General features: G+C 60.3%; 3 protein-coding genes and 2 long non-coding RNA genes across 35 annotated transcripts in view; 2 read left to right on the top strand and 3 right to left on the bottom strand.

Annotated features, from left to right (window-relative positions):
* Positions 1-2335, bottom strand: part of TTLL3 (tubulin tyrosine ligase like 3) — a 27483-nt gene extending 25148 nt beyond the window's left edge. For 18 of the 29 annotated variants that reach the window (XR_011379665.1, XR_011379663.1, XR_011379662.1 and 15 more), the window contains exons 1-2: positions 558-1483; positions 361-446 (exon numbers count right to left, since the gene is read on the bottom strand). Coding sequence is in view for 25 of the 29 variants with exons in the window: in XM_070051135.1 (XP_069907236.1) it covers positions 361-446; positions 558-1065 (594 nt within the window). In the remaining 4 variants the exon portion in view is untranslated. Of the gene's footprint in view, positions 1-360; positions 447-557; positions 1484-2106 lie in introns of those variants that run through there. The other 11 variants (XR_011379666.1, XM_070051157.1, XM_070051155.1 and 8 more) reach the window with 3 other exon arrangements.
* Positions 1385-3774, top strand: LOC138844147 (uncharacterized). Its single transcript, XR_011379667.1, has 2 exons — positions 1385-1519; positions 2523-3774. It is a non-coding gene; the product is annotated as an uncharacterized lncRNA (long non-coding RNA).
* Positions 3186-13630, bottom strand: ARPC4 (actin related protein 2/3 complex subunit 4). 2 transcript variants are annotated; one of them, XM_070051171.1, is made up of 6 exons: positions 13491-13630; positions 10726-10844; positions 8632-8743; positions 7138-7233; positions 6184-6354; positions 3186-4101 (listed from the first exon to the last, which is right to left on the bottom strand). In XM_070051171.1, the coding sequence occupies exons 4-6, from the start codon at positions 7195-7197 to the stop codon at positions 4096-4098; spliced, it is 237 nt and encodes a 78-aa protein (XP_069907272.1). In that variant the 5' UTR covers positions 7198-7233; positions 8632-8743; positions 10726-10844; positions 13491-13630; the 3' UTR covers positions 3186-4095. The 2 variants fall into 2 exon arrangements, with proteins under 2 accessions (XP_069907272.1, XP_008248167.1); XM_008249945.4 differs by lacking the exon at positions 13491-13630 and adding an exon at positions 13068-13218.
* Positions 13631-13770: 140 nt separating this feature from the next.
* TADA3 (transcriptional adaptor 3) lies at positions 13771-23350 on the top strand. The gene is made up of 9 exons (XM_051831969.2): positions 13771-13909; positions 14781-15005; positions 17445-17695; positions 17809-17914; positions 19201-19342; positions 19428-19531; positions 20448-20557; positions 20853-21038; positions 22605-23350. Exons 2-9 carry the CDS (start codon positions 14799-14801, stop codon positions 22795-22797), a joined length of 1299 nt encoding a protein of 432 aa, XP_051687929.2. The 5' UTR covers positions 13771-13909; positions 14781-14798; the 3' UTR covers positions 22798-23350.
* Positions 15455-25952, bottom strand: part of LOC108175785 (uncharacterized) — a 15579-nt gene continuing 5081 nt past the window's right edge. The window contains exons 3-5 of one of the 2 annotated variants that reach the window (XR_011379668.1): positions 24174-24311; positions 18566-21969; positions 15455-16725 (exon numbers count right to left, since the gene is read on the bottom strand). This is a non-coding gene — a long non-coding RNA (uncharacterized lncRNA). The remainder of the gene's footprint in view (positions 16726-18565; positions 21970-24173; positions 24312-25952) is intronic. The other variant, XR_007912805.2, reaches the window with a different exon arrangement.

A 25952-nucleotide genomic window follows, 5' to 3' on the forward strand; every position in this document is an offset into this window, starting at 1 on the left:
CTAAAAAAAAAAAAAAAAGGCAACTGGAAAGCAGCAACCTGGGACAAACAGCAGGAGTGTGCACGCGGACGGCAGATGGCCAAGGGGCCAGGGTGGGCAGCAAAGTGTGGAGGGCCTGAAAGGGGCTATTGGATTCGACTTCCTGGAGAGGTCACCGGCAGCCTCCACGTCTTCCCATGGGAGGGGAGTTCAGGGAACCAGAGCAGAGGCAGCGGAAGGGGGAAGGGGAACGTGCACCTGCTCACAGACCAGCCCACCAAGTTTGGCCTCGTGGAGGTAGCTGCATCCTGTACTGAACACAGTACAGGCAGGCAGGCTGAGCCACCTCCCGGGCCCTAAGTCCCCCACCAACCCTCTGACCTTGACAGCCCTCTCCACGTGGAGTTTGGCATTTTTGAGCCGGCCCATGTGGTGAGATGCCTTGGAGACTCCTCCCCAGAGGGAACCTGCAGAAAGAGGCGGAGTAGGGTAGGCTGGGGCTGGGGCGTAGCCTGAGGCCCCGTCTTCCTCTCCCCTCCGCCCCAGTGTCCGCGTCCTCGCGGCCGTCACGGGCTCACCGTCCCGCAGCGGGGCATCATCCAGGGTCGGAGCGTGCACGGGGCCGAGGGGGCGGGGACCTGCGGCGCTCGGGGTGTGGGGGCCCTGGGCAAGCTTCTCGAAGGCCTGATCGAGAGGGCGCGCAGGGGCGGGGCTGCCGGCCTGCCGTTCGCCGCCGCCTGCGCAGTCCCCCTCCGGCCTGGCGGAGGCGGGCCCAAGCCATGGCAGCCTCCGCGGCGGTGGCAGCCTCCTGAGCTGCCGCTGGGAGTGGCTCGCCCAGGGCCAAGGGGCGGCGGAACTGATGCGGGGCTCAGGCAGCTGCAGCTCCCGTGGCCAACCGCCCCACGAGCCGCCCTCTGGGCGGTACCAGGCGGTGGAGCCCAGGCGTGCGGGCCCCAGCTCCCCCGCGCACAGAAGCAGGGCCGCGCCAGGGCCCTGCATGAGCCCTTGCTGCCTCCCTCGGCGCGCCACAGCCTCTGCGAGCTCAGCCCTTGTTTCCAGCCCCGCCCTTTGTTCCCTGGAAACCATTCTCTGGGCACAGAATGTGGGTGGCGAGTTCGGGACCTGTCGCCCTCCCCCCTTCCTCTAGGGGGCTGGGCTCAGGGCCTCTGCTGCCCCACACACCCCTGCTAAACGGGAGCTGAGGGTTGGCAGAGCTGCACGCTGTTCTGTCGGTTAATTCTGGCACGCACACTTGTGTGCCTGGGGCCCAGGGGCCTGGGTCGTTCTGCAGATGATACCCGACCTCAAGGAGTTTAAAGCCCAACGTGGGAAAACAAAAAAAGTAAAGGGATGGAAGGGTAAGGAACAAGGCACGCACCGAAACCAGGAAAGAGGCAGGTGCTAGGCGTGGCCATCAAAGATGCTCTCAAAATGTGCCGGAAGCTAGGAGTCACCAGGGCAAACCCAGAGGAGCAGCATTCCAGGCAACAGCCCTGGGGAGGCCAGATGGGACCCACAGGGCCTGCAAGGGGCTGTGAAGGTAAGGACTGGGGACAAAGCCAGGGCAGCTGATGGGGCCGGGGGGGGGGGGGGGGAGGGGGACGGACAAAGTGCAGCTCGCAGCTCCACTCCCAGTGACTTGGAAACAGGAAAATAAAAACAAAACCCAGATCACCATTTGGGTCGACTGAGGGAGAAATTAAGAGCAGAAACTAGTTACCCCAGGCCAAGATCATTAAGTAACCTTTTTGGAGACCAGAGGCAAAGCATCACAGGGGAGAGATAAGGCTGCAAGATGTTACGTAAGTTGCCTCCAATTAGAGAAGCAACACTGGAACCCCGCCTCGGAGGGCTGTCTGCTGCTCAGCACAGCACCCAAGGGCAGCACGGCAAGCGCAGTCCGGGGAAGGGGACACAGGTCCGAGTGGCTAGTTTTGTCTGCCACAGGATGCAGCTGCTCTGCAGGGAACTTGGGTCCCCCACCTACCTGCCTGGCAGACTAACCAGAGACCACCTTCCAACACCTGCCCCCCACCCCTGCGCAGGCTGGTGACTGGGCTTGCCAAGAGGCAGGGCCCCTGGGAGAGGCCTGGCAATCACCCAGTGTACTCTCATCCGGCTACAAACCTGGTTTTAGGGACTTTGGACCTTGGGAGAGAGATCTGTGAAAAATGAGGGTTCTGCCTGGTTCGAACCGACAATGCCCTCTTGTGAGAGCTGCCGAGTGCCCAGCTGCCATACCCCCGCGGCCATCCAGCTCCACTGGGAGCACCTTGCCCATTCACTGCAAAGCTAGAATGCAGCCATGTGCCTCATTCAGCAAGCCAGGGGACAGGGAGGTCACAGAGGTAGTGTCACAAAGGACAGCTGCTTGAGGTGCCCCCACCCCAGCCCTTCCTCCCCTTCCACCACCTTGTCCTCTCCACGCCCTTGGAGAGCTCGGCGCCAAGGCCACCTCGGAAGCTTTCCCGATACCCTCTCCTAAGACGATGCCTCTCCCAGGGCCCCCTGACTTCCAACCCTAAGTCTGTTTACACACGCAGCTCAGCAGATCCCCGACTCTTCCAGGCGGGACAGCATCCTCCACGGCCGGCCCGCTGGGCCTGGGCCTGGGCCGGGGGAATGCTCACGCACACCTCTGCGGCAGGGGCCGCTCAGCCACTTCCCCGCTCTACAGAAACTGAGGCCCCCAGTACGAGAAACCCGTTCACATCCAGAACCAAGTCAGGACTCAGACGGCTCCGCTTGTTTTGCTCCACCCAGCAGTTCTGTGAGGACAGAACGTCCGTTCTGTGCTGCTCATCTGCGCTCCCGAGCATTTGACACGGCACCGGGGTACTAAAACACAATTGTAAACTTCCCATCACTGAAATAAACAGCTGCGTGTGGAGTGGCTGCTTCAGCAGACAGACGTCTACCCTCTCGCCACGGCTGACAGACTCAGGTCTCACGAACGCTCGTTTTTCTCATCTGTAAATGGGATCATTTTAGCCCACATGAGATCATCCGGTGACAGCAGGCAGCTCCCGACAGTCAACGAGAGCAGTTTCAGAAACAGACGGAGCCTGGCCCACCCCGGAGGAGCTCTCTGGGCTGGGGCCACTGGCAGGGATCACAGCAGGACCAATCACAAGACTGCGCCTGCTCCGAGGGGCAGAAAGCCAGGCTGCCCCTCCTCCGACACACACACACACACAGCACAGACCTCATGCAGCCCCAAAGGGGCAAGAAGAGACTTTAATTAGGGGAGGGAGGTCCACCAGAATCAGGAGAGAAGACAGCGCGCGTGGGAGCAGAGGAGCCAGAGCAGGCACGAGGCCTGGCCAGGCAGCGCTGCAGGACTCACCTCTACCTTGAGCGCGGGCACTGCTCTGACAGACAAGGCCAAAGGGTGGCCCCTCGCAGCTGGGAGGCCACCGGTGGCCACTGCAGCCAAAGGTGCCTGGCTGTTGGGCTGCAGCTTCTAGCTATGGCTGGTGGTCACCCATTCAGCCCTTGTCCCCAGCCAGTGCTGGCTGGCCATCCTTAGGCAGAGCTTAGGAAGCTGGCAGAGGGTCCCCACCACTTCTGCTTGGCCCAAGGAGGCTCAGGAGTTAGAGGGCCAGGGAGAGGAACTGGAGTTGAAACCTTCCTTGCTCCCCGCCTGGGGTGGCACTGGGAGGAAGAACGGTCGCCTTCGGCTCCAGGCCCGCCCAGACCCACGGCGACCAATAAGGTACAATCACTGGGACCAGTCACGGCCACTGGAGGTGGAGGTTGTTTTTTTAAAAAAAAAAAAAAAAAAAAAGACAAAAAGGTTACAGTCTCCTACAAGCACAGAGTTTAAATTTCAAGACGTTAAAAAAAAAACCTGTCCCGGCCCAGGGGACTGAGCATCAGAAGCCAGCCTGACCAGGCACGTGTGGCCTTGGGGCACGTCCAGTGCTGCTTTCTTGCCCAGCTAGCAAGCACACATACCACCCCCTCCCGCACCTAATGCCTGCCCCAGCTCCCCGCAGTTGCCGCCGCCGCCGCCGCCACCGCCGCTCTGGGGAGTGAGTCCAGGACGCCTTCGTAGACACACGCAGAGACACGGGGGAGTCTGAGGGGGAAGGTCGCGAGATCCAGCCCGATGCTTTAAAACTGTCAAGAGAACCAAGAGGCAGTGAATGGTGGTTACCATGGTGTCCTGGCGCACCTGTTGTGGGGCTAGGGGCAGTTCTGAGAGCCGCCACAGGGCTGAGACCAAAGGGTGCGGCTGGGTCCCAGGACACCCTACAGGCCCGCTTTTTGCTAATTCAGCCAGCATTCAGCAGTGACCTGTGGGAACACAGGCCCCAAACCCTGCACCTGACCAGGCAGCGAGACAACAGTGATGAGGCGCCTCCACGGTTTCCTGGGGTTGCACCCTGGAGGCGGCACAAGAGATCTGGCAGCGTCTTGCCTGGTGACCTGAGGCTGCCTTCTCACCTCGGGGCTTCACAGAAAAGTCCCCCGAGGACCCAAGGGAAAAGAGGCCCAAGAGCTGGTACTCTGTCAAGCTGTAGGTCACCCTCCAAGAGCTGGTGCTCTGTCAAGCTGTAGGCCACCCTCCAAGAGCTGGTACTCTGTCCCAAGCTGCGAGCCACCCTCCAACCATGGCAGGCCCTGGAAATAAAGTCTTCTGTCCTCAAGTACCTCTGGATAATACCCATAATAGTCCTGGACATTTTATAGACTGGAGTCTACAATGTGCCCCCGGCTGATCCAGATCCAAGGGAGCACTGTTTGGCACGAGCAGTGTTTACCAGAATATGACGAGCGGCCAACCTCGAACACTGGGGTGCCAGACACAAATGAGGCTCCTGAACTGTTTGGAGGGAGGGCTGCGTGGCTCTCCAGGCGAGGCCCTGTGCATCGAGCGCACACCACACAGGTACTGCCCGCTAGACCCCGCCCTGCCCCGGCCTCCTGACCCGGCCAGATGCTGCGAGGCCATGTGAGCTCTTTGAGGCAGACCTAGCTTCATGTTCTGGCTCCTCCGCTGACTGTTATGGGTCCTTGGGAAGTGACTTCACTCCCAGAGCCCTGGTTCACTCAGCTGCAGAATGGTGGCAACCCTGGGTTCAAAGACTGACTATGAAGTCAGACATGTACACAGGCTTTCTTAGCTACAAAACTCTATGGAAACCGTAGCTGTCGTAAATAACTCAATGTTGAACAAGCAGGCCAACCACTAACTTGGGACAGGAGCCATTCTCCCTCACAGCTGCCTCTCGAGGCCTGCGGGTCCTCTGTGAGCTTGCTCCACACAAGGTGCCTGTCTCCTTCTGTACTCTGCTACCCTGAAAGGCCAACGTTAATGAACAGCCAAGGGAGCTGCAGCCTAGCGGAGAGGTGCAGCGGCCTGCCCAAGTGGGCCGAGGAGCAGATCACACCCAGGTGGTCTGCGGCTGCGCGCTGGCCACCTGCCCCGGGGCCGCGGGAGTAGTTTCCATTTTTAGGAATGAATCCCCGCTGCTGCTGGGCCAGCTCTGCGTGCAGTGATCGGAATAAACACCGAGTTACCATCTAAGGAGCATAGTCAACTCTGAGTGGAACATGTCAACAACCCGAAGACTGTTTAGAAGAAAGAAAAAAAAACAGGAAGGCACATCCCGAACGTCTGAACAAGACCAACGGTGTCCTCAGCTCCTCCGTGCAAACACTGGGGCTGCAGGCCCTTGGGTCAGGAAAGGCGCGGACAACTCCAGCAGGATCTGAACGGCCCAAGTCACGAGAGCGATGAAAACCAGGCCAAGGAAGTCAGACTTTAAGCCTCTGAGAGACGCTGGGAGGAAATATTTAGTCTACAGCGTGACCGACTGTGCAGAGCCCTGGGAAATCCTCGGGGCTGCACTGCTTCGTCTGGGGTGTGACCTAGAACAGGAGAGCACTCTGCAGACACCTGCCGTGTGTGCGTGCCCACGGAGACTGACAGGCACTGCACACACCCCCACCAGCCTCACACGGGTGCCCACCGCGCCCGGCGAACCTGCCACGCACCGCCAATTCTAGAGCTCACCGGGGAACGGGCTGTTGGCAGCACTCTGCCAGCAGGCGCTCACTTCCCCACACCCCCACAGCTCCTTCCCACGTGCCAGGAAACCAGGAAAAGCCCCACAGCTCCTTCCCACGTGCCAGGAAACCAGGAAAAGCCCCACAGCTCCTTCCCACGTGCCAGGAAACCAGGAAAAGCCTACTTACGTTCTTGAGGAACTCCTCCGCCACGATGCGCGCGCGGGCGTTGACCGACAGCTTCATCTCGCTGATCTCCTTGTCGATCTCCTCCATGAAGTGGATCACAAAGTCTACCAACTTGTGCTTGTACATCTGCTCTGTGTGGAAGTTGGTGATCAGGAAACTGATGTCGTATCCCTGGGGAGCAGGACAAGGGAGAGACTGAATGCCGGGCGCCTGGCTGCCCATCCTCGACTTGATCCACAAGCTCTGGACGACAGGGATCTGCTCACAGGCAGCAGCCCGTCAGCTCCGGCGGGTGCCTGTCCTGGATCCAACGACTGAACGCGGCTGACGACACAGCGTCCAGACATCTCCGGAAGGCTCTGTGCGGCACAGACATCTTTGCATTCAGAATGAGTCAGAGGAGAGAGAAGGGGATTGGAAATCTTGTTACAGAAGAAGCCGACAAAACAGAGAACGTGTGCTCCAGAGACAAGACTCAGGAAGAGGATGGGATGGAGGCCTTCTACTACTGGGGAGAAGGGGCATCCAAGAGTATCGAAGAGAGAACCCGGCACAAGGCCAACTCTGTCTCGTGTCCGGGCCAGCACACGCTCAGTCACTGCGGCTATTCTAAGTCGACCTCCCAGGGAGTCGGGAGAGGCTTCCTGCACAGTCAGGCAACAGTGGGCCCAGCGTGAGCCGTGGCTCAGGGGCTGCACTGGAGCAGGTGGCGTGGCCTAGAGACTTCTGCCTCGCTGCGTTCTTTCTGCTGCCAGCCTGCAGGCTCCGGGCAAAGGAGCGGCATCTCCCCTCTTCTGAGCTGAGCTGGACCCGGCCCCTCCTAAGCTTCTGCCGCGCACTCCGCCTGGCTGAGACAGACACTCTCAACTCAGGCACTGGGCCCAGTCCTAGAAACCACCTCAGGCCCCGGAACAGAATCCCAGGGGTCAGAAACCCAGGAGCACGCAGCCTCACCTCCACTGGTTTCCTCCGAAGGATGAAGAAGTTCTCCGCTCGCATCATCATGAAACGCATGAACTTGTGGCACAGAATCTTCTCTATCTCGTCGGCCTGGTGAGGACAAAGGAGAAATGCGGTCTCTCCAGCTGAGTGCCCTAGGCTGCGAACCTGACAGCCTGGTCTTCTGACCCCCGTTTTCCCAAGCTCCCTGGAGGGTTTGGCACTGGGAGTGCTCACTCGGACAGGAGGGGGTACTGCAGGGTCTCCCCACCTTTGTGAGGGGTGCCTGTAATCCCACCACACCCATCCGAGAGAGGGAATTCTGGCTACACACAGCCGCTTCCCAGGCCCTCAGGGTGCACACCTACGTTCACAGCTGCCTTTCCTTCCTTGTTTCATGAGTGCTTCATCCCCGAGTGTGGCCAAGTGCCAGCGGGGATCAATCCCAGGTAGTACCTGTCCCGACAATCCTGGGTGGTACCTGTCTGCTTTAGTGACACTCAACATCCAACAATTCACGTTTCTCCCTTTTCAACTTTCTCTGTAAATCTAAAGCTCCAATTATGCCAATACTTGTTAATCTTCCACTTTCACAATGAGAACAGACTTGAGAGTTGGAGCTTTCTGCAGACAGTAGTATCCACTTGGAACGTAATAACATTGTTCGCTTTCACTGTGTTTCCTTCTATAGTTACCTTCTACTGCAGCAAGTGATACTGTTTTTCCACTTACGGCATAAAGTCTCTTTTCAAAAAATTTGAGTAAAAGAAAGCAACTCAATTTTTAAAGATCTATTAGGTGGGGGCCAGTGCTGTGGCGCACGGGGTTAAGCCGCCATCTACAGCCACCATCTCACATACAGGCACCGGTTCAAGTCTCAGCTGCTCCACTTCTGATCCATTGCTATGGCCTGGGAAAGCAGTAGTGCTTGGGCCCCTGTACCGACTTCTGAGATCTGGAGGAGGCTCTTGGTTCCTGGCTCAGGCCTGGTCCAGCCTCGGCTGCTGTAACCATTTGGGAATTGAACCAGCAGATGGAAGATTCTCTCTCTCTCTCTCTCTCTCTAGTTCTGACTCACAAAAAAATAAATCTAAAAATAAATAAATAAATAAAAAATTAGGTGAACAACCAGCCTAGTGGTATGGAGGTGATGGATAACAAACCACTGCCTGAGCAGACAGACGAGCGGCACTTTTTCTTTTTTAAGCCCAAGTCTCAGTTTCAGAGGCTGCTTTGCTGTGAAACCAGTACCAGTGCTGCTTACTTTCTCAAACCACATTCCTAAGGAACGGTTCCACGGCCTAACGCCAGACCGGCCCCACAGCCTGGGCTGCTGCGCTTCCTGCCTTCTAACCTAGACCAAGGCCTAGAAGACGGGTGTGGGTTGGGGTCTCTTTATCCTACTGACTGTGGAGTCTGGCAAATCGTCTTAAGGGTACATTCAAGGAAGCAGAGCCTGGGTCTCCTGCCCCGTCAGGCCACTGATCGCCCGGATGGGGACAGACTCACCTGCTTCACAGCAATGCTGACCCGCACGGAATTGATGGAGCCCTCGATCAGCACCCTCTCCTTCTCATTCCTGCTGATGGTAACTGGTTGCAACAGCAGCTCTTTGCTACTCCTGAAAACACAAAGTGGCAGAGACCTCTGTACTACAGAGGGACAGCACAGTGATGACCACGGCGGGTCCTGATCCTGAGCTGAGACCGCCGTCTAACACGGGAAGACTTACAAGCAGGCCTGCTCCAGGACAGGGTGAGGGGCATGTTCTCCAGCAGACAGCACAGGCTCCGGAGGCCGGGCCCAAGGGGCTGCAAACCCAGCCGTCCCTGCCCCTTCCTGGGCCAAGTCTCCCTGCTGCAATCTCAGTCCCCTTTCTGTAAAACCACTCTGATTGCTATTTCTGTCTGCCACACGGCAGGAACTCTAGAGCTAATGCGGACAGCTAGAGGTGACCAGCGTAGCACCGAGGGAGCGACCACAGCACTCGCCTCCGTCTGGCCTCCTTTCTTCATCAATCCAGAGTGATTCACTCGCTCGCCACCTGACCCCTGTCAGTTTAGGTCAAGTCTGCAGATATTCTGAACGGCAGTTAACCATGCTGGTGGGAGCTGTTACATCGTACGATGCCTGCACAGGGTCCAGACGCTGGCTAACACACCTGCATCCCACACAGGAGTCAGAACCCTGGCCCGGGCTCCCATTCCAGCTTTCAGCTGGTGCAGACCCCAGGAGGCAGCAGATGCCGATGACTCAAGTACTTGGGTCCCTTCCTCCCCTGTGGGGGACCAGATGGAGTTCCCAGCTCCTGGTTTGTGCCTGTCCCAGGCCTGGCTAACACAGCATTTGGAGACTGAACTATCAGATGGAAGATCTCCGTGCTTGTCTGTGTTGCCCTGCCTTTCAAAGAAAATAATTCAGGCCGGCGCCGCGGCTCACTAGGCTAATCCTCCGCCTAGCGGCGCCGGCACACCGGGTTCTAGTCCCGGTCGGGGCGCCGGATTCTGTCCCGGTTGCCCCTCTTCCAGGCCAGCCCTCTGCTGTGGCCAGGGAGTGCAGTGGAGGATGGCCCAGGTGCTTGGGCCCTGCACTCCATGGGAGACCAGGAAAAGCACCTGGCTCCTGGCTCCTGCCATCGGATCAGCGCGCTGCGCCGGCCGCAGCGCGCCGGCCGCGGCGGCCATTGGAGGGTGAACCAACGGCAAAGGAAGACCTTTCTCTCTGTCTCTCTCTCTCACTGTCCACTCTGCCTGTCAAAATAAAAAAAAAAAAAAAAAAAAAAAAGAAAATAATTCAAAAACAAACAAATGCTAGGATTAAACCTATATGTTCACAAACTTTGTTTTAAATGTTATTTGGGGGGCCGGTGCTGTGACGTAGTGGGTAAAGCCACTGACTATGGTGCCAGCATTCCACACAGACGCTGGTTTGGTTCGAGTCCCGGCTGCTCCACTTCCAATCCAGCTCCCTGCTTATATGCCTAGGAAAACAGTGGGGGATGACTCAGGTATTTGGCCCCTACACCCATGCAGGAGACCTGGAGGAAGCTCCTGGCTTTGGATCAGGCCGGCTCCGGCTGTTGCAGCCATTTGGGGGGGGTGAACCAATGGATGGAAGCTCACTCTCTGTGTACCCCCCTCTGTGTACCTCCTCTCTGTGTAACTCTACCTTCCAAATAAGTAAATAAACCTTAAAAAAAAGATTTGGAACACAGTGAAAAAGGGTACAAGCTAGGACAAAATTTGATCCTTAAATTAGAAGTATGGAGACGGCATTTCCTGTAACTGAATTCTCCCAGTTCTCCCTAGGCCGGCAGTGGCTTTGGCAACACCTTCGGAAACTTGCACAATCAGCCCCTCTCTGAGAACTCACACCTGCATCGAGTCATCTGGGCTCCAAGACACTTCTCCCATGGGTCCTGTCCCGCCAACCCACTGACCCGGTTTTCTCAACCCCAAATCAGCAGCCACCATGCACCTGGTGGCAAGACCCTTCATCAGCTGTAGCTGTCCTGACAGCTCTGGGACCTAAGTTCACCGCACCCTCCAGCCAGGAACCAGCGCTGGGTGCTGACCCCTCCCCCCCGAACCTTTCCTTCCCTACCTGACTTCCACCTCCGGCTTATTGTGTCGTTCCACGACCTGCGAAGAGAAATTTTCCAGGCACAGGGCAGCCTGCAGCGTGGCCCGCACGGCACTCAGGTAGGGGCGAAGAGTGGCAGTCTGTAGGAAAAGACCGAGAGGCAAGGGTCAGAATCCACCGAGCCAGTCTACAGGGTCAGAATCCATGGCGCCAGACCCACTGGGAAACCCAGAAAAAGCTCCTGGCCCTGACTGGCTCAGCTCTGCCTGTTGCAGCCACTGGGGGACTGAACCAGTGGATCGAAGACCTCTCTTTCTGCTTCTCCCTTTCTAATTCTACCTCTCAAATACATTAAAAATCACAAAAAAATAAATAAAACCTAGTGGCCCTATCTTCAAACAGTTCAACTGCTTGGTGTGGGCAGTGGGCAGTAGGGGGCACAGAGAGAATAACTAGGACATAAACAAAGTGTGGAATAACTCCAAGTTGTCTTCATCAGCAGAAGGAACTGGTTTTGACAAGAACATGGAAGAAGGATCAGGAGGCTGTACCACAGGAGGAGGAGGGCAGGACACTCCCAGGAGGGCCAGCCGCGAGCGGCACTGGCCAGTCCTCCAGAGCGGCCACGTCCTCCCTCCTCAGGGCTGTGCGAGCCGAGCCCACCCACTGCAGGCTTCCCTTTGCCTAGGACATCACGCACACCCTCCTTCCTCAGAGCCTGTCCCAGCTTCCCTTCCCAACAGTGACTCCAAGGCACCCACACAGCCTCCCCGTCCCCTGGGCCGACCTCTCCTCCACCAGCCTGCACACGCTCAGGACACAGCTCAGGGCCCTAACGTATTCATGCCCTAACCATAACCACTTCCTGTACAACGAATGAGTGTCACGAATGAATGAATGACACAACAGGGCAGCAAGAGCCCCAGGGGCGGAGCATCTCAGATGGGCAGACAGGGCTGCAGCGGCCGGATCGGGGAGGCCAAGGGCAGGCTTCACTCTCCACGCGGGAAGGAACTATCATGGGGCTTTCTGAGGAGGAAGTGACAGGGCCGCAGCTGCACAGCGGCTGCGAGGAGAACGGCTGGGGGCTGAAGGAAACTGCACAGGACCGATGCCAGCACGGACCGCGCAGAGCAGCCCAGCACGGGACTGGCATTTGACGCAGGCCTTACCAGAATCCAAAACAGTGCCCAAGAAACTGTTTCTTTCATACAGTCAAAAGGTAACAAATTAACTACTGACAGTAGGGATCTCAATGCAACATTTTAGAAGCTACACTGAAACCCGCCCTACTGAGGAACCCCATTTGTAAGACAAGCTAGGAAAGGCCAAGCAGGGCGAAGGGGCCCCCGTGGTCGCCTGGGGAGGACAAGCAAGAGACGCGAGTTACCTCTCCCGGCTACGGAAATGTCCTGTATTCTGATCTCAGTAGCGGTCCCGTGACTGTTTCTGGACAACAGTCTCCCAGTAAACCCACAGGGTGAACGGCAGGTGGCCTCTCCCGATACACCTGCCCCTTCCCGGATCAGACAGACATAACCTCACCACACGCCTCAGCCAACTGGAACGTTAGAGACACGTCCTCAACCGGAAAAAAAAGGAAACCCCAAGCTTCCAGCTGAGGTTCGAGGACACGAAATTAGCCAGGGCAGGGCACGCAGGAGCAAGGCGGGAAGGGAAGCTGAGTCCTGCAAGGTGTCAGGGCGATATCCAGGCGAACCTTAAAGGGCTGGGAGGGCAGATAGCGTTCACCGACCCGGAAGGTGCAGACCGAAATGTGTCACCAGAGAGGGCGGTGGTGCCTCCAGCTCTCAGCAACACCCACACACATCGAACCAGAGGCTTGGCAGCAGGGGGGTGGGGGGGGCAGCAGTACCAGCGTGGACACGGCTCTGACCACAGAGGGGACTGGGGGGTCCAAGCCTGGGAGGCACCAAGCAGAGGGGACGCCCGCCCTCGGACACTGTGAGGTCACGCCGGCCGGAGAGCACAGGCCAGGCACTGACCAAAGCCCTGCTGGGGATGGCGAGGGGCCCCCAACACACGGCTCGCGCAGCCTACAAGCATACGGGGCCTACGGCGGGCCCCACTTCCGGCCAGCTCCACGGGTCAGGGACACTCCCCACCCGCCTCGCCAGCCCGCCCGCGACGCCGCGAGGCCTGCTTCTTACCGGCGAGCCCCCCGCGAGCCCCTTCCTCACTCTGGCCGCCGCCCCGCCCTCCTCCTCCCACCCTCATCGTATCCCCAAATCCCCCGGCGCCCCTCGGCCGCAGGCCTCCGCAGCAAAGCGACAGCGCCCCATGACCCACAGCCTCGAGGCGGACCCCAGGGGGGTCCCCGGCCGGGGTCCCGGCTCCCTCACCATCGCGGGCGCTGGCTGGGCCGGAAAGCGGAAGTGCGGAAGTGGCCAGCCCCGCGACGCCTGCCCTTTCTCGAGCAGCGCAGCCGCAGTCTCCGCCCGGACTTCCGGACGCTACCATCCGTGTCCTGCGCGGGGGTGGGGCGCGCCTAGGAGCACTCGGGCCATCGAGGAGTTTTCCCGCTGGGGCTGCCTTGGCGCTTTTAAACGCTTGCAGTGACAATCCTCCGAGCCTGCGCCAGGCAGTGTCTGAGCAGCTGTCGCTGAGGCTTCGGCTTGCTCGTCGCCTTTGCCACAGCTTTCCCCCCAGTCGGGCAATGGTACGGCCCGACCTCAGGTTGGGCACCAAATTAGGCCAGGCCGAAGCGGAGGAGCCCGACGGCCCTTCCGGCGCTGCGCCCCCATCTTCCCTCGGGCCCCTCCTACCTGCCGCCTCTGGTGCTCTGCTGGGCCGACTGCGGCGCGGAGGGCTCGGCCGCCGGCCCCGCCCCCGCGGGCCGCTCGCTAGGGTTCTCCGAGGCCTGCCTCCCGCACTGGGCTCGCCGGTCGCCCGCACCCCCGGCCAGGCACAGCGGGCTCGCCCCGCGTCCACTGCGGCGGGGGCCCGCCCACAGCCGGCTCCGGGGCGGTTGCTCGGCCCGGCAGAACTTCCCGCCCCCATCCGCGGCCCGCGGGCCATACGAGGCTGCAGTGAGGAGGCCGTGGGGGGCAGAGGCTGCCTTAGGGGATTCCTGGAGGCGGGACATTGGGGCGACCCACGGGTGGAGCTAGCCATTAAGCAGTCCAGGCACCGCTCTGGGCTGGTGACGGGCATCGTCTGTTAATCCTCAGAACATCCCGGGGAGGTAGGTACTGTCGTTATCGGATTTTGAGAGGCAGCAGTCACCTGCTTGTGTCCCCATTTGCAGATGGGAAGACTGAGACTCGGGTTAGGTCATGTGTTCAGGGGCACGTGAGTAGAGAATGTGCTTGTACCCAGGGCTGCCTGGCCTACCACCCACGTTCCAGCTGACTCCTCGAGACAGGGAGAGGGGGAAAGGTGGAGTGGGGTGAGACACGGAGAACAAGAAGAGAGCGCTTGGAATTCAGAGACCACTGGCACAGAAGGGCAGAGCACTTCGGGGCCCGCCATGCTGGCCAGACGGGCACACTCGACTCCCTGCGCTTTCTGTGGGTTTGGCTTTGTTTTAAGGAGAGAGGAGGAGACAGACCTTCCATCCCCTGGTTCTTCTGACTCCCCAAATGCCGGCACAGGCCTAAGCCGGTAACTCCATCTGGGTCTCCTGCACGGGTAGCAGGAACCCAAATACTTGAGCTGCTGCCTCCCCAGTCCTGTTAGCAGTGAGCTGGGTAGGTAGCCTGGACCCCTGCCAGGCACTCGGATATAGGATACCGCCATCCCAAGTAGCAGCCGAACCACTGTGCCCACCGCCTGTCACCTGCCTGGGGTTACAGGGCATCTCAGAAGCCCCCTGCCGGGCTCTCAGATGCCCCCTTGCTAGTGGGGCTGGGTGGAGTTCACGGACAGGAGCTGGTCGGTTGCTCCGGGCCTCGCTGGCGCACAGTGGATGCTGTGGAGCGGGAGCTGGGCCGTCAGCCTTGTCAGTCGGGTTCCCGGAGCCTGGCGTCCTGGCCCAGGCTGTTTCTGGGAGGACAGGGCCTGGGCTTTCTCGCGCTGCTTAACCCCCCATCAGCGCTGTCTCTGCGACTCCACAGGCTCCCTTCCGCTGGGCCATGAGTGAGCTCAAGGACTGCCCCTTACAGTTCCACGACTTCAAGTCCGTGGACCACCTGAAGGTGTGTCCCCGCTACACGGCGGTGCTGGCCCGCTCCGAGGACGATGGCATCGGCATCGAGGAGCTGGACACCCTGCAGCTGGAGCTGGAGACCCTGCTGTCCTCCGCCAGCCGGCGCCTGCGCGTGCTCGAGGCCGAAACCCAGGTGATGCCCAGGAAGGGGACCTCCCCACAGGTGCACGGTGACTGCAGCACAAGGCGTTGAGTGAGCCCCAGGGACCGATGGTGGAGGACAGATCTGAGCTGGGCCCAGGGACAGGAAGGCACAGGGACATGCATGAGCCTGGAAAGGTGCAGGAGTTCTGGTTTGCTCCACTCTTACTGACTCCGCACTCCGCACTCTCCTTTGCTAGTCCGTAGAGTGGTCAGTTAGGACAGCTGCGGCCATCGGGGAGCGGGGCGGACAAGTACCGAGGGACACTCAGTACCAAGCTGGAGCGGGGAGACCTGGATTCGAATCCGGGCCTGCGCACTGGCTCACGTTGCGTTTGCCAGCTCTCTGACTTGGCAGGAATTGGTCTCCTGCCTCCAGGCATCAGTTTTCCTGTCTGCACGGTGGGATGAATAATACAACCTACCACAGTGCCTTGACAAAATATTTATTTGAAAAGCACTTATTTATTTGAAAGGGAGAGATTGAAGAGATCTTCCATCTGCTGGTTCACTCCCCAAATGGCTGCAACGGCTGGGGCTGGGCCATGCTGAAGCCAGGAGCCAGGAGCTTCTTCCGGGTCTTTCATGTGGCTGTAGGGGCCCAAGGACTTGGGCCATCTTCTGCTGCTTTCCCAGGCCACAGCAGGGAGCTGGGTCAGAAGTAGAGCAGGGGCTGGTGCTGTGGAGTAGTGGGCTAAGGATCCCTGTGGTGCCGGCATCCCATATGGGCGCCAGTTTGTATCCCGGCTGCTCCTCTTCTGATCCAGCTCTCTGCTATGGCCTGAGAGAACAACAGAAGATGGCCCAAGTCGTCGGGCCCCTGCACCCATGTGGGAGACCTGGAAAAGGCTCCTGGCTCCTAATTGGTGCAGCTCCGGCCGTTGCAGCCATTTGTGGAGTGAACCAGTGGATGGAAGACCTTTCTTTCTATCTGTCTGTCCCTGTCTCTGTCTGTAACTCTACCTTCCTCTTAAATAAATAAAAAAGAAGAAGTAGAGAAGCCAGGACTTGAATCAGCGCCATATGGCATGCCAGCACTGCAGCTGGCGGCTTCACCTGCTACACCACGACACTGGCCCCTATCATACAGCTTTTGTGAGGACTTAAAAAGAATTTTTGCAAGAGCTCCGTGCAGCATCTGACACTGAGACGTTAGGCGTTGGCGTTACCCTGGTTGTCTTTATCCCCAAGGCCTGTGTGCCGGGCGGGCACTGTGCGGAACCCTGGGGAGCTGGCACAGCTGAGAAAGCGAAGGTAGCTGTGCTTTGCTTGAAGAGCCAGGGTGCACTGTTCCCCCCGGGACTGGGCTGCTGGAAGCGTCTAGAGGAGGAGGAAGGAAGGCACTGACGTGGCCCTGGGGATTCCTGGGAGCATCTGGCGAAGGGCCGGGGCGCAGTCGGTCGCATTTCAGCATCGAGAAGCCAGGGAACGGATGCTGCTGTGGTGACGTCCAAGTGAAGTTTGCTTTTGGCCACCAAACCCTCACCCCAGCCTGTTTTCTCAGGGGCTGGGCGTGCGCTGGTGTGACTGGCGTGGGTGTATCAGGACAGACAGGGAACAGAAGGGTGAGAAGTGTGTGAATGAAGTCCAGCGAGATGGGGCCGGTGCTGTGGTGCAGTGGGTTAAGCCGCCACCGGCCATGCCAGCATCCCACATGGGCGCCTGTTCATGCCTTGGCCGCTCCACTTCCCATCCAGCTCCCTGCTATTGGCCTGGGAAAGCAAAAGATGGCCCAAGTGCTTGCGCCCTGCTCACGTGTGAGAGACCCAGAAGTAGCTCCTGGCTTCTGTCTTTGGCCTAGCCAAGCTGCCAGTTGGGGAGTGAACCAACAGATGGAAGATTGTGTGTGTGTGTGTGTGTGTGTGTGTGTCAGACCACCTTTGAAGTAATATAATTTTTTTAAGATTTGTTATACATTTGAAAGAGTTACAGAGAGAGAGAGAAATCTTGCATCTGCTGGTTCACTCCCCAAATGGCCACAAAGGCCAGGGCTGGGCCAGGCCAAAGCCAGCAGCCAGGAGCTTCTTCCGGGTCTCCCACCTGGGTGCAGGGGCCCATGGACTTGGACCATCTTCCACTGCTAACCCAGGGGCATTAGCAGGGAGCTGGGTCAGAAGTGGAGCAGCTGGGACACAAACCAGTGCCCACATGGGATGCCGGTGCTGCAGGCAGCTGGTTTACCTGCTATGCCACAGCGCCAGCCCAGCAAAGAAAATGAATAAATCTTTTTTTTTTTTTTTAAGAGAGAAGTCAAATGAGATGGGCACAGAAACGTGGCCGAGTTTTGAAAGATGAGCAGAATTGCTCAGTTTGGGGATGAGGAGACCCCGGAGAGCCTCCTGGGGCTCAGGCTGCTGCTGTCCTCACAGGGGCAGAGCTGTCCTGTGTCTGCCCCCCACCCCCACCCTCACTGCCGGTCTCTGAATTTCAGATCCTCACTGACTGGCAGGACAAGAAAGGTGACCGACGGTTCCTCAAGCTGGGTCGAGACCACGAGCTGGGAGCTCCCCCCAAACACGGGAAGCCCAAGAAGCAGAAGCTGGAGGGAAAGGCGGGACACGGCCCCGGCCCCGGGCCCGGCCGGCCCAAATCCAAAAACCTTCAGCCCAAGATCCAAGAATACGAATTCACCGATGACCCAATCGACGTGCCACGGATCCCCAAGAATGATGCCCCCAACAGGTTCGGGGCCAGAGAGCGGGGGGGGGGGGTGCTCAGGCAGTGGAGGTGCTGGGCGCCCAGGGCAGGAGCTGGGGCGACCCCGGACCCCCACCCAGGATCTGCCTCTCCCACAGGTTCTGGGCCTCGGTGGAGCCCTACTGCGCTGACATCACCAGCGAGGAGGTGCGTACGCTGGAGGAGCTCCTAAAACCCCCTGAAGACGAAGCTGAACATTACAAGGTACACACTCTGGGCCTCCATAGACCCGGTGCAGAGCGAGAGAGCTCAGGGTGCCTCGGGTCCACGTTACTGCGCTCCGCCCACCCTGCCAGCCCCTGGGCGCCCCACGACCCCGGCAGGCACCCAGCTCCAGTGCTCAGCGGTGTCCCTGCGCCACCTTCCGGGACCCCAGCCGGATCTGCACTTCCTGCCCTGTGCCCTCACCTCCATCCCCTCCGCTCCGGCTCAGCACTGTGCTCCTGCCTCTTATTTCCACAGGGGCCTCTGTGTTTCTTTAGGACAAAAACCAGACATCAAACGTCGCCCGCTAAAGAGAATGCAGAGGCTTGGGGGTGGGGTGGGGAGGCTCCTGCAGAGGTTGCCTGTCACGAGCAGGTGTTTGTGACCTGGTCCTGCGCCCAGGCCTCCCCGGGCTCCCGTCAGGCACAGCGGCGACTTCAGGCGTCTGCCCCACTCCCCCTGCAGTCTGCTGAGCCACGACCCTCCTCAGCCTGTGTGCTCAGCCACCAGGCACACTGCCCTCCCTCCGGGCTCGCATAGGGTCCTCCGATCCCAAATGCCCATTCCCCGAGTGCCCCTTCCGATCGCCTAGCAGGAAGCAGGTCTCCCTGCGGCAGCTGCACACCTCGGTCGGCCCCTTACTTCACTCACCTGAGGGGCAGGCTGTGCTGTGGCAGACGGCATTCGGCAGATACGCGGCCCCTTGTCGGTTTGCTTCCAGTCCCAGCCCTTGTGCTTCCAGTCGGCCTCCTGCTGACACATGCGGGTAGGCAGCGGAAGTACCTGGGCCCTGCCAGCCACGTGCAAGACCTGGACGCACTTCCTCGCCTAGGCCTGGCCTGGCCGTTGCAGGCATTCTGCCTTTCAAATTGGTAAATAAACAAATCCTTTAAAAAAAAATGAAACAAATAAGCCAGGCAGTAGTAAATTCAATCAATGCAGAGGGCAATTTCCACACACCCCCCCAACCTTTAAAACCCCTGCTTCTCTGGAGCTAGCAGCCGTGACCTGACCGTCTCGCCCTGATGGATTTTTCCGGATTGTCTCCTCGTGTTTCACTTCTTTGTACGTCTGTGTGTCCTGCTCGAGCTGGAGTGTAGATCTTGCCTCCCTCGGCCCTTCTCATGGGACCCGGCACTGGCCTTGACCCTGTACCACAGGCGTGGGAGACGGACAAGCGAGTGCACAGCAACGCCAAGTGCACAGAGAGGCCCCTCCCCCAGGCACGGCCGGCTCGTCCGCCCCGCTCAGGGCCCCGCTCAGGGCCGGCTGCTGTCGCCCCGCAGATCCCGCCCCTGGGGAAGCACTACTCCCAGCGCTGGGCCCAGGAGGACCTGCTGGAGGAGCAGAAAGACGGGGCCCGGGCTGCAGCCGTGGCTGACAAGAAGAAAGGCCTCCTGGGGCCCCTGACCGAGCTGGACACTAAAGGTAGGCCCCTCACGTCCTCGCCCACAGCCGCCCCGAGCTGCGCCCCAGAACTCCGCCCTGCCCTTCTCTCCCCTGCCCACTGCAGACGTGGATGCCCTGCTGAAGAAGTCGGAGGCGCAGCACGAGCAGCCGGAAGACGGGTGCCCCTTTGGCGCGCTGACCCAGCGCCTGCTTCAGGCCCTGGTGGAGGTGAGCACCCCAGCCCCAGCGCCGGCCTCTGCCTTCTCCCCGACGTCTCCGTTCGTCTGTAGCACACGCTCAGACGTACACTGATCACGGCGCACCGCAGACGAGCGTCGGCTGCCGTCCTGGAGGTGGCCAGACGAGAGTTCATGTCCAAGAGGCTGCACTCGCCCCTGCCGGACCTGCGCTCCCCTAGAGGCAGCCGCTGTGCCACTTCCCGTCGCTAGGTCTTGGCTGAGGTTTTCCCACGCCTGTCCCCAGAGGAGGCCAGGAGAGTGGGGAGCCTGGGAGGGGCTGCTGGCTGGAGGTCCCCCAGAGGTAGACCCCGCTTCCTGAGCTGTGCTGTGACGTCCCTGGCCGGCCTCAGCCGGCTCCTGAGGCTGACACGCGCTAGTTCATTTCTCTCCTGTAGCAGCCTGGGGCACACGCTGCAGGTGCACTAAGGTGGGGTACAAGAAGGCTTCCTCACGCCATCAGACAGGCCCCCCACGGATGGTAACCGTGTCCCCTGCACAGGGTCGCCGAGGGCCCCCCAGAAAGGAGCAGAGAGGAGTGTGTAAAGGGGCTCTCTGGGCCACGACCAGCTGTGGCTCTCTGAATCTCTCCCTGGCTGCGGGGGAGGCTGGGAGGTGCAGTGTGGCTGGGCAGGCCCCCGAGCAGCACTGGGGAGGAAGGGAGAGCCTGGGCTCGGACAGCGGCAGCCTGTGCCGCGTCCTCCACAGCGCGCTTCTGTAAACCCCCCATTCCCCTACCACCACCGAGGGTCACCACCGCTCCCCTGTCCCTGCCAGAGCGAGGGACTTCCGGCGTGAGGGACGCTGCCCGGGTCCATGAGGGGAGCTCTCGGGGCCCCGGGGCCGGGGCAGGCAAGGAGAGCAGGTTGCTGGTCTCTGAAGGCTGTCCTGTCGCTGCTGCCTTCCAGGAAAATATCATCTCCCCCATGGAGGACTCGCCCATTCCTGACATGTCTGCGAAGGAATCGGGGGCCGACGGGGCCAGCACCTCCCCCCGCAATCAGAACAAGCCCTTCAGGTGAGTGTCGTCCTGTGCACACCCACAGCTGGCACCCGCATCCGTCCGTGTTGGCATCAGGAAGGCCCCCGCCTACAGGCCAGGGGCAGTTCAGTTGTGCCCGGGAGAGGTCTCGGGTGGGAAGGCTGGCCCGGGGCTCCGACCCGGGCGGAGCGAGGTCGTCCGTCGCACGCTGACAGGATGCTGGTGCCGCGGCGGCAGCCCGTGTCTCCGTGTTTCTGTGTCTGGATGCACGGCGCGGGCGGGCACCTCCGAGGCAGAGACCCCGGCTGGCACTGGCGTCCTTCCCCGACAGTGTGCCCCACACCAAGTCCCTGGAGAGCCGCATCAAGGAGGAGCTGATTGCCCAGGGCCTGCTGGAGTCGGAGGACCGCCCCGCGGAGGACTCCGAGGACGAGGTCCTGGCCGAGCTGCGCAAACGGCAGGCGGAGCTGAAGGCCCTGAGCGCGCACAACCGCACCAAGAAGCACGACCTGCTGAGGTGAGCGGGCGCCCCTGGAGAGCCGAGAGCAGCAGCAGGTCCCGGGATGGACGGGCGGCCCCGGTCCTTACGGTGAGAGGGGCAGGCCGACCCTCGTGCCCGTCGCTCCACGCGGGGCGTAGCAGCAAGGACGTGCGTGCTCCGCTCTGCTGAGCCTCCTTGTGCCGCTCGGTGTCACGCCCACGTGCGGTCACAAAGTACTTGCGACAGAAAGTCTCGAAGAGTGGGTGCCGTGCGCAGGCTGCTCCGGTGACACTGGTGGACATCTCTGGTTTTTATTGGCCCATCACCAGAAACCACCCAGTGCCGTGCGCTTCATCACCTCCCGGCCACCTGGGGCCGCGGGGTCCCCGTGAGGACACAGGTGGCAGCAGGAGGGAGACGGCGCCAGGAGCTGCCCTCCCTCCTGGGAGGCAGTGCAGCAGCCGGGAGCCCGGCCCCTGGCTTCTCGCAGGAAGGTGCCATGTCTCGGCCTCACACAGCTCCTCTCTCACACGCTGGGCTGGGGGCTGGGGGCTGGGGGCTGGGAGGAGGCAGGCAGAGGACTTGCAGGCGTGCTTAAGGGGAAGGAGACTCCTTCAGTCCCAGCCAGCCCGGGTGCCGGTGTTCCCCGTGCTCAGCAAGTGGTAGAGGAGCCTCCTTCGCTGGAGGCCACACAGCTGGCAGACAGCCCAGCTGAGGCTCGAGCCCTGCACAGCGTCTGATTCTTTATAGTCCATGTTCCTCCCAGAGATGAGGAGACACGCAGGTGAAGGAGGAAGCAAGGGAAGAGAGAGAGGGAGAGGAGAGGGCGTGCAGTACGGAAACACCTCGGGGGCCAGTGCTGCGGTGCAGTGGGTACGCTGCTGCTTCCTACAGGGGCGTCCAGTATCTGAGCTCCGGTTCCAAGTCCCAGCTTCTCTGCCTTCTATTCGGTTCCAGGCTAACGCACCTGGGAAAGCAAAGGAAGATGGCCCAAGTGTTTGGACCCCTGCACCCATGTAGGGGAACTGGATGGGGTTCCAAGATCCTGGCTTCAGCCTGCCCCAGCCAGTTTTACTTATTTATATGAAAGTAACAGCTACAGAGAGAGAGAGGGAGAGACAGATCTTCCATCTGCTGCTGGCTTATTCCCCAGAGATGCAATGGCCCGAGCTGAGCTAGGAGCACCATCTGTGTCTCCCATGGGGGTAGAGACCCAGGCACTTGGGACATCTCCCACTGCTTTTCCCAGGCCATTAGCAGGGAGCTGGATCAGGAGCAGAGGAGCCAGGGCTTGAACCACCACCCTAAAATGTGGGGCTGCCACTGGGAATGGAGGCTCACCCGCTGTGGGTCAGCGCCAGCCCCGGTGCAGATACGTTTTTAAAGACTTATTTTTCCCGAGGGGTTTGAAGTTCATAGCAAACTGTAGAGGAAGGGACAGATTTCCCACATAGCCTTTCCACACCCACGCACAGCTCCCCCTGTGGCCAACGTGAGTTAATATTTGAAAGAACTTAGAGTAGTGCCCAGCGCACAGTGCCAGTGAACCGTGGCTCATCGCCTTTGCCGTGGTCATGGGCGCGTGGCCGGCTGTCCCCACAGGCTGGCGAAGGAGGAGGTGAGCCGCCAGGAGCTGAGGCAGCGGGTTCGCATGGCCGACAACGAGGTCATGGACGCCTTCCGCAAGATCATGGCCGCGCGGCAGAAGAAGCGGACCCCCACCAAGAAGGAGAAGGACCAGGCCTGGAAGACGTTGAAGGAGCGCGAGAGCATCCTGAAGCTGCTGGACGGGTAGCCCGGGCCGCCTGCCCCGCCTGGGTCTCCCCCCCCCACAGCCTGGGGCTCCCCTCCCCTGCAGCCTGGGTCTCCCCTCCCCTGCAGCCTGGGTCCCCCCTCCCCTGCAGCCTGGGTCTCCCCCTCCCCTGCAGCCTGGGTCCCCCCTCCCCTGCAGCCTGGGTCTCCCCCTCCCCTGCAGCCTGGGTCCCCCCTCCCCTGCAGCCTGGGTCCCCCCTCCCCTGCAGCCTGGGTCCCCCCTCCCCTGCAGCCTGGGGCTGCTCACTGGGCCTGACAGGCAGCCTCCTGGGGACGGGGGATGGAGCCCTGCGGGAGTCTCCTACAGCCGGGATGACGGGGTCGGGTCGCAGGAGGCCCTGCTGGGCTGGCCTCGGGCCCAGCTCCTGCTCAGTCCCTGGAAAGGGGCGGGGCTTCATTTCTGGCTCTTTCTACTCCCCTTCTCTGCATCCCCCTCCCTGAAGCCCCACCTCCCCTCCCCCTCAAGGACTTCTCCCTTGTGGTTTTGTAAAGTGCAAACTTAAGAATAAAGTGACTGCTGTGGTTTTTCAAAAAAAGCATCCACACTCTGAATGTCAGCTGCTGTGGGTGGGAGGAAGCGGGGGGCGGGGGGCAGTTTCGGGGCGTGCACACTGGTGCTCACAGGAGGAGCTCTGCGGACACGTAGGGCTGCAGGTGACTGCTGCCAGGGGCTCGTGGCTCAGGTTCAGAGGTCCGGCAGCTCAGCAGCGCCGCCGCGACTCGGGTGTCTCCACGTGGCCTCCCCCAGGGTCAGCTTCGGCCTCGGGTGGGTTTCCCTGCAGCTACTGGGTGGCAGCAGGTCGCGCTCAGCGCAGGAGCGAGCAGCAGCTGGCTGGTCTCACAGCTGGTTCCCCAGTCACTGTGGCAGGAGATGGTGCTACAGGGCTAGGGTCAGAGTGGGGCCTGCTACCCTGCTCAGCCCCGGCCTGGGGGAGAGAGAGGATCTGTGTGGGAAGGGAGGCCAGAGCCCTGCAGATGAAGTGAAAGCTCCCTGCCTCGTGATGTGCCTGCGTTAGTCCGAGAGAATAAGACGGAAGAGGAAGGGATTTACCGTGGGAAGGCGGGGGGGCAGGGGGGCTGGGGATGTGACCTGTGAACTGAACCTCCAAGGAGGCGGCACCTCTCTTTCTGGGGGAGAAATGCCCCACTCACCAGGGTGGACCCCAGCTTAGCCAATCACAGCACCCCACCCCACTGGCCACGGTGATTGGTTTGAGGAATGGGCATGTGACCCAACGCTCAGCCAATCAGAGGCCTTCCACAGGATGGCTCTGTGAATGGGAAAGGATTTTTGGATCATAAACTGAGACAGTGAACTCAGGCCACCCCGGGATCTGCCTTCCTGCCATGTGGACGAACCTGCGTGAGAAGAGCCTGCTTGGCCAGGCAGACGGAGGAGGCGCAGAGCCGGGCAGGTGTGCTGGGGGCGCGGTGCCCTCCGTGGAGCGTCCCGCCAACAGCGGCCCACGGATGCTGCTTTTGGCTTCGCCAGCTGTCCTGTGTCACCAAAACGGGGCTTGGCTGATCAAGGAGGGTTTTGACAAAAGGAAGGAAAAGGGTCCTGAGAGAGGAGAGCCTGGGCCCTGCCTCCCACCAGAAGCAGGGGCACCCATGTAGCTTTTGGGTAACTCGTCCCCAGCTTGCTCAGGGAGAAAAGACCCCCACCCGGGAAACAACAAGGAAGCAGCTGTGATGGGACGATAAGGAAGTGCCCAGTACGTGTTCACTAGGGACCAGGCGCTCTTCGAAAGTCAGCCAAAGACCTAGTCGCTGCGCTCCATTCACACGGGAAGCAGCCACGCTGGACGTCACACAGGGACTCGACGCGGGCCATTTGACTTGCACAGCGTCTTCAAGGCACAACCCACGCCCCGCGAGGCCCTAAGGGCTCCCTGCTCCCTGCTCTCCATCGGCCTCTCCCTTCTGTGTTCATTAGGCCAGAACATACGCATGGTGGGGGGCGTGGGCAGAGAGTTCCAGGAACAGAGACAGTGTGTGGAGGAGGTGAGATGGGAGCTCAAGCTCTGAAAGTGGGCAGAATTGTGAGTGAGAGGGAGCTAGATACTATAAATAGAAGGAAGCGCCTTCGAAGACTGGCTGGCTCGTTAGGGAAGTAACTTCCAAGGACCCACCGAGAGAACCGTTCTCTGCACCTCTCTGCACACCTCCTCTCTGCCAGGCTGCCACCCACACACCTTGGGCACGCAGCGAACACCTCCAAGGTGAGCAGGCACCACCTCCAGGTACTGCCACCCCGACCACTCCTGACAGCCTCCGTCTGCTCCCAAGGAGGTCTCTCTCGTGGGATCTGCAGGAAGCTGCGTTTAGACGAGGAGGGGGAGACTCTCCAGTACCCCACGTCTCCAATTTACATGTGAAACAGCCTTTGGGGGAAAAGCCTTTAACCTTCGGAGTCATCCTCGGTGGCTAAGATGGTTTTCCCAAGGGTGGGCGTTTATCCGAATGGTCAGACACGTGGCCTGGGTGCCACAGCAGTCTCTGCTTCAGCTTCCTGCTACTGCAGACCAGGGGAGGCAGCAATGGAGCCTCAAGTAATGAGGCTCCTGTTCCTCCAGGGAGACCGGGGTCGAATTCTTGGCTCCCAGCTCCTGGCTGCAGCCTGGCCCAGCCTCAGCCCTAGAGGGCATTTGGGGAGAGAACCAGCAGATGGGAGATGTGGGAGTAAGTGTGTTTGTTTTTAAAATTAAAGAACAAAACAAAAAGCACGCCTGCTTCTGCAGAGGCCCGAGTGCCTGACAAGGAAGACTGGCAGAAGCTCCACGTGAGAGGGGGCAGAGGGGGTAAGCCCTGACCCACAGTGGGCCCCCCGCCCCCGTGGGCTCGGAGCACTCGGGGGCCCAGGTGCTCAGGTGAGAAGGGTTTGGTGGCTGGAACGTAATCAGGGGACAGAGTCCTTTCCTGGCCCGGGGCTCCGGACCCCAGGAGGACGAAGCACACAGGGGCTCGTGCAGTGACCCCCTCGTCAGACAGACACTGCACTGGCTTCTCCCTCTGTGTTTGCCTCCGCGGTCGGGACCTGGGCCACACAATGACTTAACACAGCTCGCAGGGCTGGGAAAGGCTCCAGGGAGGGACGGGACGGAAGCTGCTGGGCAGAGGATTCCAGACAAGGAGGTG

The sequence above is a fragment of the Oryctolagus cuniculus genome, chromosome 10 (assembly GCF_964237555.1).
Source record: "Oryctolagus cuniculus chromosome 10, mOryCun1.1, whole genome shotgun sequence".
Lineage (NCBI taxonomy): Eukaryota > Metazoa > Chordata > Mammalia > Lagomorpha > Leporidae > Oryctolagus > Oryctolagus cuniculus.